At 39.1% G+C, this 23,445-nt stretch overlaps 1 protein-coding gene across 1 annotated transcript in view; it reads right to left on the bottom strand.

Moving 5' to 3' along the window:
• Nucleotides 1–4,817: 4,817 nt before the first annotated feature.
• The window catches only part of LOC124259383 (T-box transcription factor TBX20-like), a 58,832-nt gene continuing 40,204 nt past the window's right edge, over nt 4,818–23,445 (bottom strand). The window contains exons 6-12 of the mRNA XM_046693509.1: nt 22,890–23,058; nt 14,385–14,658; nt 11,734–11,895; nt 10,881–10,957; nt 9,322–9,428; nt 5,717–6,581; nt 4,818–5,172 (exon numbers count right to left, since the gene is read on the bottom strand). Of these exons, the coding sequence (XP_046549465.1) occupies nt 6,280–6,581; nt 9,322–9,428; nt 10,881–10,957; nt 11,734–11,895; nt 14,385–14,658; nt 22,890–23,058 (1,091 nt within the window). The 3' untranslated portion in view covers nt 4,818–5,172; nt 5,717–6,279. The remainder of the gene's footprint in view (nt 5,173–5,716; nt 6,582–9,321; nt 9,429–10,880; nt 10,958–11,733; nt 11,896–14,384; nt 14,659–22,889; nt 23,059–23,445) is intronic.

The following is a 23,445-nucleotide window of genomic DNA, read 5'->3' as shown; positions in this document are numbered from 1 at the left end:
TGCTGATCCTTTCTTAGAATGGTCATATGTACAAAGTGTTAATACATGATATAGCCAACTGTCGATATAGCCAGCAAAAACAAAATCCCAGCTGAGAATCAATAAAGCTAGACGATGTAATCCCCACGTACTGTCATGTGTCATACAAATATAAGATTTATTTCACAGTCTTAAACGGAACTTCTACAGGTCATTCTGATTCATCGTTAAAGCTGGCATGATATGTAGCGCATACACAAAACATAGAATAAACTTAGGAACCTTGATGTTTTACTGCACGCTCTCCTCAATGCATATTTCTCAGGTAAAGCCTTTCCCGGGATGAGAGAAAGGAAAACTAGCAATGAAAAGGATATGAATGGACCAGTGTAAATTAACGACACCGGGTGTTCATGAACAGGATAAGCATGTCCCGTTCTACCGGTAGCTTCCACAAGTCCCAGGTTTTTCATTAAATTGGAATCTTTTTCCTGAACACATAGTATCCTGACTATGTGATCAACAAATACTGTTATTCTAGCACTGGACAGTGCTTTCAGCATAGTTATGTTTCATATATTTCTTGAAGTTTGCCGCTTCTGTACAATATCAGCATTATAAACCTTGGTGTTTTCACCCGTTTGCGAATATACCAGTATCAAAGAAACCTTCTTCATCACGAAACGAGCTGTATTGACCTCGATCATTTTACTCGTTCGCGAATATACCAGCATCGAAGAAGCGTTCTTCCTCACGTAATGAGCTGTACATTTTACTCGTTCACGAATATACCAGTATCAAAGAAAGTTCTTCTCAAGAAACGAGCTGTATGGACCTGGATCATTTTACTCGTTCACGAATATACCAGTATCAAAGAAACGTCCTTCTCAAGAAACGAGCTGTATGGACCTGAATCATTTTACTCGTTCACGAATATACCAGTATCAAAGAAACGTTCTTCTCAAGAAACGAGCTGTATGGACCTGGATCATTTAGTCGTTCGCGAATATACCAGCATCGAAGAAGCGTTCTTCCTCACGTAATGATCTGTATTGACCTCGATCAGTTTACTCGTTCCCGAATATATTAGCATCGAAGATGCGTTTTTCCTCACGTAATGAGCTGTATTGACCTCGATTATTTTACTCGTTCGCGAATATACCAGTATCGAAGAACCGTATGTGTTGACTTTGGTGTTGACACCATCAGTTCTCTTTGGCGTACATTACAAATGGACGATCGTACCCACATTATGCGCTGTGTTACCCGTATGTTGTTACCATAAGTTCTCTTTCACGCATATTGCAAGGAGAAGCTCTTCCCTACATCATGACCTGCATAAAAACTAGATGATGTTACCAATTGTTCTCGCACGCGTTGTAGTCTGGCAATCATACAGTAATATGACGTCAACACGCCCACCCTGCAATCTCGCTTCTGACTTTTTTATTTCTATGATTCATAATTATTAAAAGCTGATATGCATAAATAATTGTGTTAGATTGCTAGTGCTGGTCTGACGACCTTCCTGTGAATGTAGAGACCCACTCAACCTGCTGTATGCAGGCACAGCACTAGCAGTTAGCATAGAAATTTTGTCGTTATGCCAAGTATAATGAGATTAAATCGTCAAGTTGATGTCGACATCACAACTAAATGATGTAACAGCATGTCAAAAACGATATTTCGAGTCGTCAGCCCGTGTTTTTGTCCCAGCTACCTAATTGTAATGGCATAAGGTGTTGTGATGTGACAAATCAGCACGCCAATGGCAGAACGTCGTCTCCAGGGGCTTTGTCGTCTTGGCAGGAGCTGTGGAGTTGAATCTTGAATCAGCATCTTCTTCTTGTCTTGACAAAAATCATTCTCGGAGAACCATGCGGTGATAATTGTGAATGTTTGTGGGTTTTTTAATCATTTTTGCTGTTTTCTTAATGTTAACTGAAACTATATCACTACACGTTGAAGAAATTATATGTGTTTGTGTTTGCTAGATGTTTTTTTTATATATACAGTAAAACATAGTTTTAGTCAAACCTTGTTCTCTCCCCTCTGAAAGCATAACAGTTGTAGTATGTGCACAGTTAGATCTGGAAATGCAGTGAAGAAATGTGTCGGTTAACCGTTATTGTAGGTGCTCCAAACAGGGGTAGTTGTACCAGCACAAAGGCACTCAGTAAGGGCGACAACGATACGTGGACGCCTATGAATAACAACTTGAGAAAGTTAAGGAGGTGTGACTATGCCACAGTGTGGACATTGTGCAGGAATGACTATAACACAATGTTAAATTATTGAAGGCATGACTGTTTAAAACAATGTGAAAAATATGGAGGTATGACTATAACACAATGTGAAAATCATGGAAATGACTATAACACAATGTGAAAATAATGGAGGTATAACTGTAACACTGTGAAAATATTGGAGGCATGACAATATTACGATGTGAAAGTTATGGAGGAATGAGTGTGGCTCAGTACGAAAATTATGGAGGCATGACAATATTACAATGTGAAAGTTATGGAGGAATGAGTGTGGCTCAGTATGTAAATTATGGAGGCATGACAATATTACAATGTGAAAGTTATGGAAGAATAAGTGTGGCACAGTATGAAAATTATGGAGGTATGACAATATTACAATGTGAAAGTTATGGAAGAATAAGTGTGGCACAGTATGAAAATTATGGAGGTATGACAATATTACGATGTGAAAGTTATGGAGGAACTAGTGTGGCTCAGTATGAAAATTATGGAGGCATGACAATATTACAATGTGAAAGTTATGGACGAATACGTGTGGCACAGTATGAAAATTATGGAGGCATGACAATATTACAATGTGAAAGTTATGGAAGAATAAGTGTTGCACAGTATGAAAATTATGGAGGCATGACAATATTACAATGTGAAAGTTATGGAAGAATAAGTGTGGCACAGTATGAAAATTATGGAGGTATGACAATATTACAATGTGAAAGTTATGGAGGAATGAGTGTGGCTCAGTATGAAAATTATGGAGGTATGACAATATTACGATGTGAAAGTTATGGAGGAACTAGTGTGGCTCAGTATGAAAATTATGGAGGTATGACAATATTACAATGTGAAAGTTATGGAGGAATAAGTGTGGAGCAGCCTTCGTGTTTCGTTATTCGTCTTTCAATAACGAATAACGTGCTAGCAGCGGGTTCGTTATTCAAACGCTCTACATGGAATATCTATAGTAGTGTCTATAGTAGTGTCATATATATACACTGAAGCTGGGTTCCATTCACAGTTGCACCAAATGAGCATGAGGTGTTTAATTATTCAGAACTTCTGAATAACGAAACACTAACCAGTACTGGGTTCGTTATTAAATGTGTGACCATCAATTCTATCAAATGTAAGATAAATATAGCCTACCATATTTCCAGAGGGTTCGTGTTTCGTTATTCGTCTTTCGAATAACGAATAACGTGTTAGCACCGGGTTCGTTATTCAAACGCTCTACATGGAATATCTATAGTAGTGCTGTCATATACAGCCCTTCTGAATCACGGAAAACTAACCAGCACCGGGTTCGTCATTCAACCTATATCCTCCAACTCTATGATATTCTATCTCCAAACAAATGTTTGGTAAGTCAGTACTTCTTAATAAAACTGGTTCCTTTCCCATTTTCAAATGATGTATGTTACTAAGCAGTGTACCATTCAAATGATGCTTTTAAAGTTCTCGAACTATAGGATATATGGGTGAAAGTTATGGAGGAATGAGTGTGGCACAGTATGAAAAGTATGGAGGTATGACGACCACACAACGTGGAGGCATGTCTAATCTTTCAAATTCGAAAGTTAACATTGCAATAGCGTATGTGTTGAAGCATTTATAATTAAAACGAAATGGCACGCGTGCAATGTGCGTCAATCAATGTGTCACTCACTAAGCATTTCACCTTGTCAGTATCTCGTAACGCTATCAACACAACGCTGTTGATCATACGATATGTTTGCAGTTTATTCGAATCCAGCTCATTCCACCTGTTTGATATCATGTTAAATATAAACTTTTAATGCGTGTGTTTTGTATAGTCCTGATAGCGTAATACATCGTTGCAACATGCCACATGCGTTACATTACACGATGTTTGTCATCCAAGAAGGTGCCGCTGGAGCTGAATGCTTCTCAAAGGCGCAACCTATTGGAGTAGACAGTTGGCATGACTTGATGAGGTATTGTTCATCACCGTATGCAATATATATCATTTCACAATCGTAATCCACTCCGTATCATCCGAATGGTTTGCTAACAAAGAGTTGCTGTCACATGAGTAAGTCGAGTCGAGTATTGCTGTGTCATTCCATCTAGCATGCTGTCCAGCTTTCTGAAAACATGTTCCAGATTAGGTTCCTTATAGGTTAAAGGTAGGTAACGTTCCTAATGATAGAGTTAATACTTAACTCCTACAACCAATTGGAAATAATTTTAAACAAATTCGTACTTAGTACAATTTATATACTTAGATTCTAATTCAATTTGAAAGTCTTGTCAAAGAACATACATGAATAATACATAATTCTTAATTCTTCCGTAATTCAAGAGACGATTCGGTTACGTTTAGCTTATTTTTTTTTTAAATTTGAATGAAATACGGTTGAATGGTTTGGAATCAATTTAAGGGTATTTTGTCGTGTAAAAGAAATGTGTCCATTCTTTAAAGACAGTTCTCCTGTTCGGTTTGGTCAACGTCAAGATGTTTCCATTTGCCAACCCACTCACTCATTGTTTAATGCATCAATATCTCCACTCCTTCTTCTGTGTGTTCCTTATAAAGTCAACAAAATACTGAAAGAGAGACTGACATCTTTAATTAAAACAAAAGCGGAATGTTCATAATTAAGCAACAACATAACATAGAGTTTTAATAAAATCCTTTACACAATATACGTATATATACAATAGTTTAATAGACTTCATAAAGTTTTAAATCTCGCGGATTTCTTCTGTCAGTGCACTTGAAATATGCGTGACTGCAACCCATGGCTGCCATCACAGAACTCCTCTGTACCACATGTACATGTTGCGACACCTAGAGCCTTATTTCAATGAGCTTTGCAGGTGAGCGAAGGGGTGAAAGGAGCTTAGCGTCTCATCTGGACTTCGGAGGCACAACGCGCCTGTCTACCCATGAACTCGATGGATCTGTCTGAAAACAAATTGTCAGAGTTAAGTCTTCAGGTCACAATAGCACTATGGCATCACTGTAAAGTAACACTAATATATTACCGTGTCATACTATTCAAAATGATCATGAACTATTCTGTGTCGTTATTTTTATACGCATCAAAATATCTTCCAACCAATAACGTTTTTGTCTAATTATCAGCAGAGGATCTCACATCATTTTCACGGCTATTTTGCCTTTCACCCAATCTAATTTGGTTCGGCAGATAACCGAGGCTATTCTTTAGTGTTTACGTTTTACATTTTGTTTGCATCTATAATATATGTTTGCGATATTTTCGTCTCAAACTGTTCTTTTCGTCTCAAACTGTTCGTCCATAGCATAAAGTTTTTATTAAACGTTCTACACCATAAGAATGGATCTGTGTGGAGTAATCATAAACGTACTAGAATTTCTGAACATGAAAACAAGTGTCGTCACCTCAATTAATTTCAAATATCAATTTTCATATGAGCTCCGTGCTGAACCTTTACATATGAAACTACATTACATCATCTGAACTCACCTGGAACAGGGTGTTGTGTTGATGGCGCTAGTGATGAACATGGCAATGTGAGATCAGAGAACCGGCACCTAAGGCACAGGTCACCATGGTAACACATAGGGCAATGACGTCACTGTACAAGACTGACACATAGTGATGCTTGGAGAGACAGGTGATGGTGAAGGCTAAGCTTCATGAGCATCCAACTGACGCCCCATCCTCAGCTTCTAGAATGACTTCACAGCTACTCAGGGTACAATGTTCATACTTCACAGCCAGTATTGTGGACTCCAAGAGTCTAGTGTCGAAAGAGTTTAAGATGATACGAATGGCATATTTGCAGACTCTAAATCTTAAGACGAGATTTAACATCTGCAAGAACATATTCACTGTATCGGTTCGTTTAATCTCTTTCCAGAAGAATCTCTGCCTGGCCAACAGCCTGTTCGTCCCATTCATTAGGATAAAGTCAACAACACAAATTATCTCTTAATCACAGTCGGTCCAAACACATTGCACATCTCTCATTGTCATAAAATGTTAACATTGCACCATCCCCATTAGGCTCCCTCCATCCGCTCCCTTCAGGAATCTTCCTTGCCATTACTCTCTGGCTGTAGGTACGGGTGAAACCGATGGGCGTGGCCATATAGACTAGCAATTGACGTTGATTGGAGGCTCTTCTTGTAGATGGCGCTACGTATCAACATCTCGTTGAGAGTCGCTGCTGATTGGATGTCATTACGTAGATTTAAATATGGATGGTTGAACATGTTACCATAGAGATTGCACGGGGGCTTTTCATTGGCTGATGCGTGATAGGCACTGAGTGCTGACATAGATATTCTCCATGGTGATATCATATTGACGGGCATGCTGGGTGGTTCTGAAATAAGATAAAAACAGTTAGTTTATTTGCAGTAATGGTATTGGAGGTCTTGTCATTAACAAATCTTGGTGTCCCCTACCATGTTTGAAACCGTGTCAACTGTCAGTTTGCCAGTCTTTATTGGTGCATTAAGAGATCAGTTACACATTTTAAGATTACAGTTTTTCACAAGGACGCTTTAGTTGACTATCCCGTCTGTCGTGCATTCTGTTTACCCAGTCCGGAGTTAACACTGTCGTTTATACTGCTTTACACTAACGTTTAGTCTCTGAGTATATATAATTTTGATAGTAACAAATGATCCCATGTAAATTGGACAAGAGCCCCAGTGAGATGGGAGATTCAACCTTAACCCGAGGAAATCAAATGATTTGCTACATTTAATGCTTTAGCATTGCTGGGAGGGCTGGGCTGGAAAGAAAACAATATAATGTGGTTCCGGGACTGTGAGACAGACTAAACCTGCTCTAATGGCTAACAGACCCTAGAAAATCTTAGAAAAGAAGTCTATATGAAGCCTGGGATTACTGAGCATGGTCAGATTGCCTCACCGCCTGAAATTCATCATTGGTCTGGGTTCTCCATTTGCATTTGCATTTTTATTTTCTGGGTATATATTTTGCTACAACGTCTTGGTTCAGAAGTTCAGAGGTCACAAAACAGGTCCCCTGCTTTAACGTAGAGCCTGTTAAGTGTGGAGGTTTGAAAGGTCATGACTTCAAGGTCACTTCGACGAACGCAAGCATGTTCGCTTCATCTACATGACTGAAGTAACTTAGGTCCATGTTCTGTAGCATTGGCGTACGTACGATCAGTCCATATTGGAACACTGCTGTACGTACGATCGGTCCATGTTGAAATACTGCCGTACGTACGATCGGTCCATATTGAAATACTGCCGTACGTACGATCGGTCCATATTGAAACACTGCCGTACGTACGATCGGTCCATATTGAAACATTGCCGTACGTACGATCAGTCCATATTGAAATACTGCCGTACGTACGATCAGTCCATATTGAAACACTGCCGTACGTACGATCAGTCCATGTTGAAACACTGCCGTACGTACGATCAGTCCATATTGAAACACTGCCGTACGTACGATCGGTACATGTACTGTAACACTGACGTATGTACGCTAAGGCCATACACTGTAACATTGTCGTTCGAACGGTAGTTACAGCAATACAGTCCTGAAATAACCGACCGGGAACCTATCAACAACATTCATACATAAGAGATATCCAACTGCGTGTTTTTTCAACACATTCTGACACTTCCACTTCTTTAATTTGTCATCCTACGAAGAAATGAAACCCCCCTCTGGTTTTTCCAACGGAAAACGTCATGTAGCGCCTGCCAATGTCTGAGCCGACGATATGTCCTCGGCTGAGGCAGACGTTTTTCATATTTTCTGTATTTCACAATTCAAATAAAGACTTCAAGATGAATTCTTTTGATATTATGTAACCTTCTGTGTTTCATTTCTTGCTATCTAAACGTCAACATGGCTTAATCGACGATTCTCTTTTCGTTTTTATATAGTCATCATCTTTCACATTTTGGAAGTTACTCAAACCGGAAATAATATCCTACAGTGTTCTATTACAGAAGAAGAAGATTTAAATTAATCGACACGTTGATTGCAAACTTATTTTTGTATTTTTTATATTTTTAAATGTCAGATACGGTGAAACATGTGTAATTGAAATGGAAAAGCTTATTTCTTATTCACGATTTCTGTTTTTTTATAACTGACAGGGTCGGGGGTGTTAACGAAAGTCCAGGGTTTTGATGACGTTTGTCTGTATCATTAATTGTTTTCATCCCAGTAAAACATCTCTTGTGGATGACAGGTTTGAGAGGATGTGCAATTAGCGGATTTGATAGACAACACTGATGATTAACGTCAACACAGTTCCAGCTAGTTTGGTCTGCTGTACTACTGCCAGATACCAAATCAATAGTAACGAGCATTGTCCCCGATTTACCAGGCTAATTCTAGTGGGGAAGACCAACAACGATGTCACATATTGGATCAAATTAGGAATAGAACTGTATATTAAACGCGCCAGCCAACCCTACATGCTTCGCTCTGCGACTCGTCCAAAAAATTATGATTCGTATTGTCTGCAAAGTATTGAAAGGATGGTATCCCATCTCTCTGGCGTACCGAATACAGCATTACCGGAGATGGTTTGGGAGTTGTGTCGTCTAATGAGGGAGGAGACAAAGAACTGATCGTGTGAGTGGTTTCACTCTGGTGAAATCAGCCAACATGGATACGGTACTGACAAACCATAGACCTTAATCAGGGCAACTTGTGAAATGAAACCCACTGTCATAGGATCCTGGCTTCACGATGGGATGCAACTTTGTACAGCGAATGCCTAACTTTAGCAATTTAAAATCCCTGAGGGACGAATCCTTCCGCGACGCCTCTGTACATACAGGTATATAGTAACGTATGTTCATAGGAATAAATACGATCCGGTTTAGAACTAGCCTTCACCACAGTATGCTCGTAAGACCCCTGAATGGTTTGGGTGGTCAGACTCGCTTAGCTGTGGGTTTTTTTGCATGTCATTGTATCCAAGTTGCGCAGACAGATACTCTTTATGTCAGTCACCGGATTGTCTGGAGCAGACTGGATTATTTAGAGGCCACCGTCACACAACTCCAATATTCATACGTGTAGAGTCAAACAATTAACAAAAGTAGTAACTAGCTCACCTTGACCCGCCTGTTTGTAGTGTTCCTCCAGCATCTCGCCAGGTGTGAAGGCCTTCAGGGGGGATCTCGCATACGAGTGGTTCTGGAGGAGGTGTTCCATAGTTTCCCTGGAGAAAACAATTCAGCAAGTATTATCCACTGTTTCAAAACAATGCAACGATTACTATCCACTGTTTCAAAACAATGCAACAATTATGAAATACACAATGCCATTTAGAAAGTGGTCAAATGTAACATATGTTATATTTGGGATTACACTTTCTTAGTAAAGTAGAGATTCTAGTACCTTTGTTGGGTTGAGTCCCATCCGGGATTCGAACCCACACATTGTGTATTTCATAGCTTTCGGCCATTAACACTTATCAGAGGGGTACACAAAGTCCGCAGTCTAGACTACCAGTTGTCCTACTTCCATTTTTGTGGAAGCCGCGGTGGCTGAGCGGTCTAGGCGTCTGACTTTGTCTGCTGTCGATTAGATGCCTGACTCTGAGGGTGTGGGTTTGAATCCCGGATGGGACTCAGCCCAACAAAAGTACTAGAATCTGTACTTTACTAAGAAAGTGTAATCCCAAATATAACATATGTTACAACGCAACAATTATTTTCTGCTGTTTCAACACCAATGCAGCTATTACTATCCGCTGTTTCACAACAATGCAACAATTTCTATCCGCTTTTTCAAAACAATGCAGCAATTACTATCCGCTGTTTCAAAACAATGCAACAATTACTATCCGCTATTTCAAAACAATGCAACAATTACTATCCGCTATTTCAAAACAATGCAACAATAATTTTCCACTGTTTCAAAACAATGCAACAATTTCTATCCGCTGTTTCACAACCATACAGCAGTTACTATCCACTGTTTCACAACAATGCAACAATTACTATCCGCTATTTCAAAACAATGCAACAATTATTTTCCACCGTTTCAAAACAATGCAACAATTTTTATCCACTGTTTCACAACAATACAGCAATTACTATCCGCTGTTTCACAACAACGCAGCAATTACTATCCGCTATTTCAAAACAATGCAACACTTATTTTCCACTGTTTCAAAACAATGCAGCAGTTCCTATCCGCCGTTTCAATTTACATCAAATTGCATCGCGATGGCAATGTAGGAAGGTGTTCACTTATAACTAAAACTCCATTCTAATCTAAAACGTCTACGCCAAAATAACCAGTCGCGATTCTCTGCTTAAACAGATTCAAATCGGGGTTAAAGCCAAAATAGCCATAAAAGTAAAAATGGATAACTAGAAATCAGTGATAAGGATGTTTCCAAAACCTGAGGAGGACAATGCAGCAATAATACTTTTTGACAACAAATTCTATCAATAGATTCAACTGGACAAAGTATCTTGAAAATGATTATATTCTGAGACGAATTTTCAACAATCTTTTTAGGTTTCCATGATAGCCACTATCCACACCTTTTTTACACCGAAGCTATCATTACAGCTTTTGTGCAATCAGAGTGTGGAGCGAGTAGCTGCATCTGGATTCTATACGTGGTGTTACTAGAAAAGTCAACAGGAGATTGAATTACCTGTCAAAATCTGTGAGTCGTGTAGAGTCACGGAAGCCTTTAGCGAAGGGATTACTATCAATCTTTAACTTTGTTATCTGAAAATAGAATACGATCACTTTAGAGGGAAACATTGCACATGGGCATGTGTATACACTGTAAATCTAATTCGTGCAAGTGGATGATGAAATTCATTAAAATCACATTCTAAAGGGCTAAACAATTTATTTATATTAATACTCCATTTTATCTGTTTAGATATAATCAGATACAATTATAATACACAAAGTTCATCGAATATCAACATTTTTCTGAAACATGATATACACTATGAATATGTGAAGCAATCGTTACGTAGTCTTTACTGGAAGCATACCCACTGTATATTTCGGGTATATATCTGACTAACACTGAATCTAACTGGTTATATCTGTCAGTGACAAGCGAAGTATGTGGTATATATCTGACTTACACTGAATCTAACTGGTTATATCTGTCAGTGACAAGCGAAGTACATGTATATGGTATATATCTGACTAACGCATTATCTAAATGGTATATATATATATATATGGCCAATTTCTGTATAACTTATGTATATCTGACTAACGCTGTATGTAACTGGTATACATTGAATATTATACAAACGCTGTATCAGACTGGGTACCGTTGTACAAAACAACCTTAGCGCTAAGACTACCTCAATTCTATGTTAAGGTATGGAGTTAGTCACCCTAGCGCTAAGATAGCTTTGTTTAACGGCACCCAGGTATATATTTGACTAAGTCTGCGGGTTTATGTATGATTCACTATGCCTACCTACTATATATCTGATCAGAATGTTAAACATATTTTTGAAAACAGGTAAACTTACCAACTGATTCTGGTACGCTGTGACGCCAATGAAAACGGTTTCCTTGAAAATGAAGGACTTGACCTTCTGCATGTCAAGGCTAGAGAGAGGAAGCTGGGTATCATCCGTCTTCTTCAGCAGATGGATGCGGGGCTGGTACTTGTGCATTGAGTTCAGGATCACCTACAATACAGAACATCCTGGTGAAGGAAGGAATGAGGGAATTGAATCAATGATAACAATATATCATTCACCGTTTGTTTTTCAGGGCACGCAGGTGGTACGTTCGTCTAAGGTAACATGTCTCTGTACAGAATTACGTCCCTTAGATGTAGCCGGATCCGTGGGTGGCATATTCGAATCCCCTGATTGTGATAATAGGTGTGTCAGCACAAAACCCTTGCTTTGTGGATTACACCAAAGTGATGAACGTCTGAAGTAATATTTCGACCCCACACCAGACACAGTCACTAATAGTGACTGAAACATTATTGAAAGTTGTGTCAAATCGATCTGTCAACATTTTGAACAGCTGGGACGGTTGTCGATTTCTGTTCGATTTCCCACATTATACATCACAGATCAGCGTTACATATTACAAAGCTCACAATGGTATTTACTGACATATACATCAAGGAAACAAATACCTCGATTTACATATATATCCTGTACATGTGTTTCTTATCAGTCGCTTAGTCATATTTTGTAAACGACCTTGTCATCAGCTTCAATTTTCCCAAAGACCAAATCGCCAAAAATGTAATAAAACTGTCTAGTTGTTAATTCCCCATGGCTTGCAATCTAAAGTCACTCCCATTTGAAATCAACATTTCAACTCTCACATCTCACGCCGATAAGTGTCAACTTAGCGTTTGACATCAGGTTTTAAACCAGCCAAAAAACGACTGACATGTTTATTTTTCTTCTTGAAGAGGGGAAACGAGTGTGTCGACACCATGTCATTGGAACACACGGGTTATCAGAACCCTTTCCGTGGGGCAGGGAAGTGATCTATGCATCCCCAAGCGGCAATAGCGCGACCTAACATAAATTCATGAAATGAGATACGCGGTAAATAAACAGTTGTTGTGGAGTGTTTGTGTTGCATACAAAGCCCCTACATTACCGCTGACACATGCTGGTGGAGATACGACGCCTTCTGCAACCAGGAACACCGTCGACTCCATCACTGTTGGCCTAAACACCAGCCTCTTTAACTCATCTTCCTAAAACCAGGGTACTTAACGTGTCCTTCAGGAATGCCATGCATTCAGTTTATCTGATTACAGATTTCACTCGACAAGTGTCAACATGACATCCGGGTTATTTAGGGGCCTACCCAGGCTACCAGGTTTGTCATTTTCTTATGGGGAAAACCTTTTTACGGACAAGTGTTTTTTTTAACCAGAATGTCCCCATTGATGGACCCTCGGAACAATTAACAGTTTTAAAGTATACGATACTCAGTTCTTCCCTTGTTTGTACTTATCCCAAGTAATAAAACGTTTTAATTAACGAGCTTCCATTACGTTTGTAAGAGATTGAGAGGCGTCATTGTGTTTCAGCTTTCAATCTCTTTCCTGTTAGAACCATATTCGGATAAAAGAAGTTCCATTATTTATAGTCACCCTGTTGACGTATAAGCAACAGCAAGCATTAGATTCGAAGCGATTTTGATTGTCACTCTAGCACTGGCTATCAATCAGCTGCATACATATCGTAAACATATATGAGGTTTTAACATGTTTTAAAATAGCTAAAGTATCCCTCATATTACTTTGAATTAAAATTCCAGTAATATACTTTTATAATTGAGTTTAAAAATTCCATTTGAAAAATTTGCATTGACATAAAGAGTCATCAAGTTCGCCATGGTAAACTTCAATGCATATATAGCGGTTTGAACTAAATTTTCAGTTTTTCATGTATTCTATCTTGTAATTAAATGGTGTTTGATGGATACCTTATAGCATGTTATATGAATTTGATTACATACTATAAACTTCAAATTATATTACTTCAGATTGCTGATCATTATTTTCCAGTCAGTAAATTTCTTTTCAGTGAGGTGAAGTCTACTGGGATGTAATTCGTATTCTTGCCGATAGGTGCAGTAAGGTCTAGGCCGTTCCTACTTTTGTGGATGAAATCGGACTTTTGCAAGGCGAAATCGGGACATTTCATTTTCATATCCAGTTATATGAATGAAAGCATTGTTCTGATGAAGCATTCAGTTTTCTTGTACAACCTTATTGTATATTCGACGTAATTCATCATGGGAAACTATCTTGAGGTATTGTTTGTGTTGACCAGAAGTCTACAAAACCTTATCCAAACGTTACGAGAATGAAACTTTTGTCGAAACGCTGCAAAAAATAGCAACCATGATGCCCGAATCTAATACATCACCAGAGAGAAGCCACTCATTGTCTGTTTCATATTTGGATAGCATCAACCATGGGTTTATATTTTTTATACAACAACGTCCAGTCACTTTAGGTGTGTTTATTAATTATTTATGTAGTTCGTCACATAAGCCATACATGTAGTTCATAGACATACATAAAACTAGTTTTAAAGAATATCTGATATCAATGCTCTTTCGTCACGTAATATCTTCCTAGAAGCAATTGCATGTGTGCATACTGACGGTATGAAATGTATATACTCACATGACCACTCTTGTCCAGAATATTATTGGTCAGTTTTAGTTTCTCGAAGGACACTGTCTGCTTCATGAGCTGGTCCCCTGTGAATGGAGAGTCCGGGTGGACATTGAAACGAGCAGGCAGAGGGGGGTCTGCCTTCCCCGCCACAAGCCACGACGACCTGTGATAGGCGTACCGGTAGCGCTTGTTGTCCACTGGCACGACATCCATGACGACAATGTAGCGTTGTTCAGGTTCAAGGCCAGTGAAGGAGACACGCAAGGTCGGGAACATGCGTCTGTAAAAAAAAAAGTTTGATATTGTTACATGGATATGTGGTGATGAACTGACTTTGTGACAGTGATGTCAGTGTTCAATATGATCATATCTTACCAGTAGACCAGACCCAGTCTTGACCATGACCCCATACAAGCGACACAAATCTCTTCCTTGTTCGTATGAAAGCAGAGACCGTTGCCTGATTCTGACTACATCAAAACAACGTGTTTATATATCGCTATCAAATCGTGTTGACACCAGGTGTCCTGGTATACTGCCCCACCAATGGCATCCGTAACAAACGTATGCAAACAAGCCAAGCCAAGTGCAAAACGTTAGGCACATTTTTCCAGGGTAAAAACATTTGTCAAACGCTGCAAACATAAGCTTTAAAATACAACTTTGATGCCCGAATCAAATACACCACGAGGTAGAAACCATTTCTTGTCTGTTTCCAATGTGGATATGATCAACTATGGATTTATACTTTCTTATACTACTTTTCAGTCACTACAGATGTGTTTAATAATTTACCTTACACATCCTCGCAAAAACAGAATGAATTATATATAGTCAACGTCAAGAACAAGGAATAGTCAGTCTTGCCTTCATTGAGTTCGTCTTAAGAAACCCAAAAAACATAACATCAGTTTTCACACCCCATTTGAGCGATGCAATGATTAGTCTCAGCAGTGAGATTACATGCATAAAATGCAAGGTAAAATGGTTACATAATTAACATATCAATACATCCAAGACCCAGAAGAACACACCAAGAACACACCAGGAACATATGCTTGTAAGCCACCAGCCGTGACCTCGACACTTACGACAGTTTGGAGTTAACAGGTCGTAACACACACCTCCATGGAAACAAACATGACACTTTTTCCTTTCAGAGCGACAAATCAGAGTCGATTATCAGTAAAATTATGATACCAATGACTGTGTTGGGTATCACGTCTTGTAGCATAATTGATGACGATTTCCTGTCTTTATGAAAAGAGAAAAGGTATGCTAGATTACCGAACTAGCCCCCACGTATATAGAATTGCCAGGCCAGGAGCATGCGATGAGATGGTTATCATTACCGCAGTGGGAAAGTCCAACAAGGCGTTTAGGTTTTCTCATTTAGATGAAAAGACAGTGTCAAACGAGGTATATCTTCCCTTGTCGATCTTTCACAACTTATCTGTCACACACAAAACGAAAGTCAGCCCCGGTCGGCTGACTAAACTCTTGTCATGAAGTCCTCCAAACAATGGCAGTTTTAAACCTGAAGTCAGTATTGTTTCGATCCCCGTTACATACTATGCCACCCGGGCTTTCAAAACACCCGTGATTACCACAGCGGTAACTTTATACTACGGTCAAGGTTTAATCGGGACAATTTTCTAAATCTCTTTTTTCAGAGAGCGCACGTGTTGGTTTTCAAGAAAGGGCCCGGTGTTGTCTCTCTGAATCGATTTACAATTTGCAAGGTGTGTTTTCAACGTGGCACCTGTCGTCACTGAGGCATGTCTCCGGCTACAGGGCTACATGCGAGCGTGTTAAGTGAGATGTACCAGGGCTAGCCGCTCGCACAGAAACACACACTCAAATTGGTCTTAGGGTCGATACTGTCACTCGCCGTGTGAAACATAGATTCATTGTATTACGTTCAGTTAATGAGGAACAGACTCATGAGATGGTGGAAGATATTGGCATGGAATAATAAAACGTGTTGGTGCCAGTTTTTTATGACATTAGGATAATGATTATCCTTAAATGAGTTCGTCAACTAAGTAAACAATACCATGAACAATTTAAATTCTAAACAACATGTCATGTTTTAAATAGAAAGGCAACGGAAAACAATGCAGTATCGGAGATTAGTCATTCCATAACTTTAAACCGGGATTAATCAGCATCGATTATCTGCAAACAGATTGGGTGTAAAAGCAAAATGGTAGTAAACATTATGAAGATCGTTGGAAATCAGTAATGACACCAGGTGTTCGCTAATACCCCTCCCTGGACTTCATGTCGGTCATACCTCATAAAGAGAGCATGAAATGGACACTCCAACGTAATGCTTCTCTGTTGTCACAGCAATGCCTCCGGGAGTGTCACGTACTCGGTGACACCAGTGCCTGTGTCACATGTTAAACGTAATGTTTTTCCAACATTGATACCAAATGAGAATCTTACGGGGAGCGACACGTTCAGGGACACATTATTGAGTGCCTAGTGTCATTCCAGTGGCATCAAGACTGCGTGACCATTACGGTCTCACGGAAGGCAGAACAGAAAATATAAGTTAGGAAACAAGCATCGCCTTTAACGAATGATTAAGTATTCATTGCCACCTCGTGTATGACCTCCATGTGTGAATAAGTACGTAAAATGGCTGTGCCGACATTGAACGCGGAATTTATACCTGCCAGGTCGAAGGTTAATTTTGCCAGTGCGCAACAGCTCAGTTGGCTGTGAAGACGTGTCAGATTACTTATGGACGCGGAAAGCTCGACAGACTGCGTTGATAATAGGGAATGAAACGTTTGTATCACATAATTAGACACTGGAGGAGAAACGTTTCACTTGTGACGCTGCCTCTTGTCAAATATGTTCAGTACCCGTGTTTGGGATTGAGCCAAATTATGTCTTGGTGCGACAGGGGGTGGGTCGCTGGAATACGAGGGGGACAAAAACACGGGTGTGGTAAGATAGGGCAGTGTTAGAGCTGATCCCTTACAAAACATTTGGCTTTCGTGGCGTTTTGTACTTGTATTGATATTGGTAAAAATACATTTTCAAAGCCTCTAACGTTGTGCCCGGATTTGGCTAAAGACGGGGGGATTATTCCTCGTGGTTTGTGAGAGGTAATGAAGGTGGTAAAACATGCTGTGAGTGTGTGTGTGTGTGTGTGAGAGAGAGAGAGAGAGAGAGAGAGAGAGAGAGAGAGAGAGAGAGAGAGAGAGAGAGAGAGAGAAGGGAGGAAAGGGAGAGTGTATTTTCCTCATAACGTTAACGTTTGACGTTTTGTATATTTGAAAAAAGAAACGTTTCACGTCGCTACAACGTTAGTGGTCATAAATAATTTGGGTAATACATAAATTTAGTGAAGACTGACCATATAATTTCATAACAAATATCCTTTAAAATATGCATGATCCCAAAATTAGTTTGCTCAACATTCTCGTTACGTCACAGCACATGTTGAGAATCAAACCCGGTTCCCCGCAACGGTCGAGCGCTGTAACCTCTGTGCTACCCTGTCGCTCCGACAGAGCACGAAATTGCAAGTGCCCGCATGTCAGTTCGTTTCTTTACATGTGATTCATCACGAGTCAGTAGAGTGAGTGAGTGAGTAGAGACTAAGAACTACATTTCACTCGAGACTTATTCATAAATGAACTGACAAACTAGCCGAAAAACTTTCCGATGTAAATGATTTGAGAAAAGTTAACTTAATTAACCATTGTTCCTAGCACGCAAGCATTAACTCATTCAATAATACTTTCAAAAGAAAAACCAAAAAATGTTCTTCTTTCAAATCCATCTCCATCAAGCGAAGAAAACATACACTGCTGGTATATTTTTTATGTTCTTTTCTTTTTTATCCAAATCAAAATTCCTGAATCGAGTTTCTTTTTACGTGTCGTGGTTTAATCCATCAAATCTCCTCTCGTGGAAATTGAACTCACGTACAATATTCGAACATTCGGTCAGACGACGACAGGGACGGCCTCCGCTGATGTATGTCTAAATATAATTATGCCTTCTTTGTTCTAAGGGCCAGAGAATTAAGCCCAAGTCAAGTATCCGTTAACCCGAGATCGTTCGAACTAACAACCCTATTAAATCTAGCCTGAACTGATGGCCAGTGCAGAGCATAAGAGGAGGGGAAAGTCAACCTGTTTCAATGATGAAGAGGAAGTTTGCGTGTTTGACTTCGTCAACCACCGCGAGGACATACGGGGTAATATAGTTAGTAATTTGATGAAGGCGATGTCGTCACTGCAACGCACCAATGTTATTTTCTGATAGTGTTTTGCGAAATGCAGTAGCGCATTTTATCTTAAGTTGACAACCCTATTACCGGGTTTATATTCCGTCGCGATCTGCTCGAGCAAAAGGCATACATCAAACGAGTACCGAATAATGAATGTATTTAAAAAAACAAAGGCATCGTGACAAATTACTTCTTTTTAACCCCGATAAAGGCTAGTTCAAAATAACTCTTAATTTTCTCCCAACGTAGTGAACGCGTAAATTATCCGTATAGAGAGACATTAAATCCTCACATTGACAAACGGAGTAGAGATCGCGTTCTGGCTTCCACGCTTAATTACATGATACAAAATTGCCAATAACATAAGTACTAGCGAGATGAAGGCAGCGCGAGCCCCCGTATAACAGTCGTGCAACGAGATAATGCTTTAATTGGATTAAAGGATTCGGTGATGATAGTGGTTGTGATATTTCTCCGATAGGGGGATGAAGGAAACGGAGAAAATGAGAGAAATAAAAACTTTTATCAAAGAGACAAGAAACTAATTGACTAATCTATTATCATGGGAGTGTCCCCTATTTAGCGATATCTTCAGAACATTTGAATGAAAATGATATTGTTTATTCTGCCCCGATTGGCCAAGTCCAATTATATAGTCTTCTATAACACTTACAGGAAGAAATCTTTAATTAAAGCTCACATTACCTATCCGCGGAGTTGAAAAGTTTTGAACTTTCCCTCAGATAGTTTATTGTCCACATCGTTCTTTAGAAGATAACAAAAGACTTGGGTACACGCAGAGCTGGATGTCGTGAATTATATACAGTAGAAACAAACACGGGCGAATATTATAAATAAGTCCGGAACGTTTCATCCACTGATAACATCCTCTATCTATGTGGCGTTTATCTTTTTAACCAATCGTCTATTGAACTGTTACAAGTATTTGTATCATATTTATCTCAAAAAGCTTCATGGATGCAGAAGTAAATTGCAAATGCTTCATCAAACATCAGGGCATGTGTGTCATAAGTAATAATGTTCTAAAAAGGAATCTTAGAACAAATATTTCAAGGCTTCCTCTTATCGATATAATCAAAGCGTTCTTTTATTGATTTCCAAAGCTGGTACACCTTGCCTGGTAATCCATTACAATTCTCAAGGTTTGTTGTTATGGGAGAAAGCCGGAGAGTTGTATTACATACATAGGTGAGTATTTAGTTTGGAAACGACAACAACGAAAACCATTTTACATGTTCGATGTGTTGATTTAATATCGTCTCCCATAACCTAATGGGTGGTTTCTGTACTATTAACTTTTGTACAAAACGCATGCATTTTATGACAATGTACAGAAAGTGAGACTCAAATAAACATTATCTCTCTCTCTATAATGTGGGTACATTCTTACTAGTTTAGTATTTCGTAACTTTGGCAAAATGTGAGTGGATATTATAATGTGCAGTAACAAATTCGAGAGACTCTTGGTCATGTCTACAAAGATAAGATATGAACTGGTGTATCATGTTTTTACGAAATAAATGACATTCGCTTAAAAAACTGGTATATATTTCTACATGGGCATGTGAATGTAACACTGACTGTTCTTTCCAAGATCAACTGAATAACTGTACTACTGCCAGGAATAAGAATACATACAGTATCTTTATTGGCCGCACACAAGGTGTAATGATGAAGTATGGTAGAAGTTTTGACAAATACAGTAACGGCCATTATTCAGAATTTATACATAGTAAATAAACAAAAAGAGTGAAAATAAAGTTATGAGAAACAATAACGCATGCCCACCCTACCAGATTAATTTACCACCACGCACCTGCAGGCGACCACTGGCGCCCATTGCGGGTTCAACAGAGTCCCTCGTTACCTCTTTATAAAAGAAGCTACGACAGATTTTGAAGGGGTATTTGGTTGTTGCAATCCAAACAAGAATATGTATGTCCATGGGAATATAAGGTGCGTGGTGTTGGGGATTGGGTGGTCTCGAGGAGGGGTCATAAACGGTTGACGTAACGTAAACATGCAACAATGTATAAACATCTCACCAGCAAGAATGGTATAATTCATAGAGGTTACCGATATATCTTCGTGCTGTCAAAAAATTGCCAAAACATTTTAATTCCATAGTAATTTAAATTAAGTTTTAATTGTTGCTAAAAGGAACCCGACTGTTAATGCACACAAAATTAGTATTTGTATTGTATGAATTCTTTTCATATTCAAGTTAAGTCCGATTCGTCATAGTTATGGTACCACTTAGTATCTTATACCAACATAACCGTCACTTACCACATCTAATATGAAGATATAATTGCCTTGAGACAATCGTGAAAATTAGGAAATCTTTGATTGTGACAGAGAAGTAGGGATGGCCTGATCATAAATTCACAATGGTGAGGAAGCTGTGGATATTGTAAGTGATCTCTCCGTAACATGACCATATTTGGAATCGAACCCGTACCACGGGCGGACACACGAGCCTCTTGCCTACTACGAGAGCCTTCTCGCTCAGGAATACAGAACTACAAACACCCTTGTCCATGCCCTAAGGGAACATGCTGTTTAAGCACATGGTGTGCTTAAATACGTGATGTTCTCAATATAGGTGTTCGTGTCGTTCGTGGGAGGACGAAAACTATAAATTACATCACCCTAAAAACGGACTGTGGAACGACTGAAATTGTTAACATTTTTACAAAGGAGCGCCACGTCCCCATGAACAAGATCACATAACATGATAAATGGGCTAATTGTTTTCTAAACGCCACGTGATGTTGAATGCATATTGCAAGCGAGCATGCATTAATTACATAGCAAACACAAGCTTCGGTATAGATAAGTACATTTCAATTGACTTCAAAATATGTCAGACCCTATAGATTGAATAATCACCATTTTACCCTACCAGACGATCATTTTAACCAATGATAGTTATTTGAGACAATAAACAGACACATTTAGACCATAAACCTTGTTTCTAATGTCATTGCACAATCAGGCTGCCATTGAAAGTGAGGGAGCGAGGTCCTCCCATTTTCGCCGCAGGGGTCCCGTCAATGTTGTAGCAGAGAATGGAGGTAGTCTTTGAGCATTCACACAAGATTTTATGGGACTTTTATAGTCTGATTTATTTAAGATTGACTCGCGAAATGTGAGCATGCGTTTAATTACTGATCACGACAAAGACCGAATTTCCCGTGAATCGCCACAACAGACACAACTCCCAACAAATAGTCGTTGACCGGTAATTATCCGGTTGTAATTGGAAAACAGTTTCGCCATCACCTGCGTTCAGTCTCCGCCTAAATCCTCCTCCGTAATGATATCATGGGGTTGACATAACCGGGCAATTTATGATCCCCGACAAGGGATAATTTGACCGCGTTAAAATGTTGCTACAAGTCAAGATCATCACAAATTAGCACATACGACTGTTTATGGGTGTGTTGTGGTCATTTGTTGAGCGTGGTCATCGTGATTATTGTCCCCCTATATACCACCATTGTCACTAAATGCTTCGTCTATTGTTCAAATAGCGACTGACAAAGCGAGCTGTGTTGGACCATCAGTGGCGAACCACTGTACTGGCCGATCGATCCTCGTGTTACTGAAATCTCCGGTAGCAGAGTTACAATACAATCTCCCGCTGGACTTGGGCTCTCTGGGTGTATTCCACAGCAATACAGTCGGTGAATGCAATGAATCTGACCAACCTACACCAACATGCCTCGTGGTATCGGATTGTGACTTATAAACTGCCACCCACAGTAAAAGGCATGAGTCTGACTCGTATTCGTTAACTCGTTAATTCGTTAACAAATTCGTATCTGTTAAGCCGTTTACAAGAATTCACTCAAACTAAAGTTTCTAATATTCAAGTTTCAGGGCACCATATTTCGCCCTACGAATATACAGCCGTTTATTGATCTAAATTCACCTTGAATCTCATACTAGACACTTTCACATTTTCTGTAGATGACAATAGCGTTTTATCGCTTATATTTTCGGACGTCAACGGGTAGACGTTCATACCAGTAAACGTTTATTCCGAGTAAAATTCAAATAATTCTGACGCCTTTGATAAGAAATATGATATTACAGTACTACATTGAATAATTCAATACGACGTCACTGCTGAACGTAATCGATTTGAAATTCATCAAGTATTGATAACGAAACTTTGCGTCATTGATATAGCCTATGTTAGTTTGAATGGTCAAAAACTGTGTATCTACCTGCCAGTTTTCGTAATAATCATTTCAGTTCCAAGATCGTGGAATTTGTCCCATAATTCCTTCGTCTCAAGGCGACACTCCACGCAGTCTAGCTCTCCAACCACTTTTAGTGTGTCCTCTGCGATTTTGCTAACTTCCGGTGTTTCAACTCTCTCATCATCAGCCGATTCTGAAACATTTAAAGGAAAAATATTCGTAAAATGATAAGTGTCTAACTTATCTTTAATGACAATGGTACGTTTTTCCTCTACGAAATACAATCCTGATATTGCATGATTCCACATCTCAACAAAAAAGCACACGCCATAAAATGATATCCTTATATATTTATTGATAAAACTGAGAATATTTGGGTAGTGAAACGTTATACAGGTCTGTAATGTTCATACATATGAATATCGTTCATTCATGCGCAAATATTTTGATCGATGTATAGAAAGAACGACATTTATAGGAGCAATAAAACGGTATATCGGTTAAAGGGTTTGACAGAAATCTATACAAGTGAGATATATGGTTTTTCGGATATATTATGATGAGCAAATATGTTTACGAT

This window comes from Haliotis rubra, unplaced genomic scaffold, assembly GCF_003918875.1.
Source record: "Haliotis rubra isolate DU_JTF1 unplaced genomic scaffold, ASM391887v1 Scf72, whole genome shotgun sequence".
Taxonomy (NCBI): domain Eukaryota; kingdom Metazoa; phylum Mollusca; class Gastropoda; order Lepetellida; family Haliotidae; genus Haliotis; species Haliotis rubra.
Note: the sequence above shows the minus strand (reverse complement) of the source record. Positions and strands in the feature narration are given on the sequence as shown.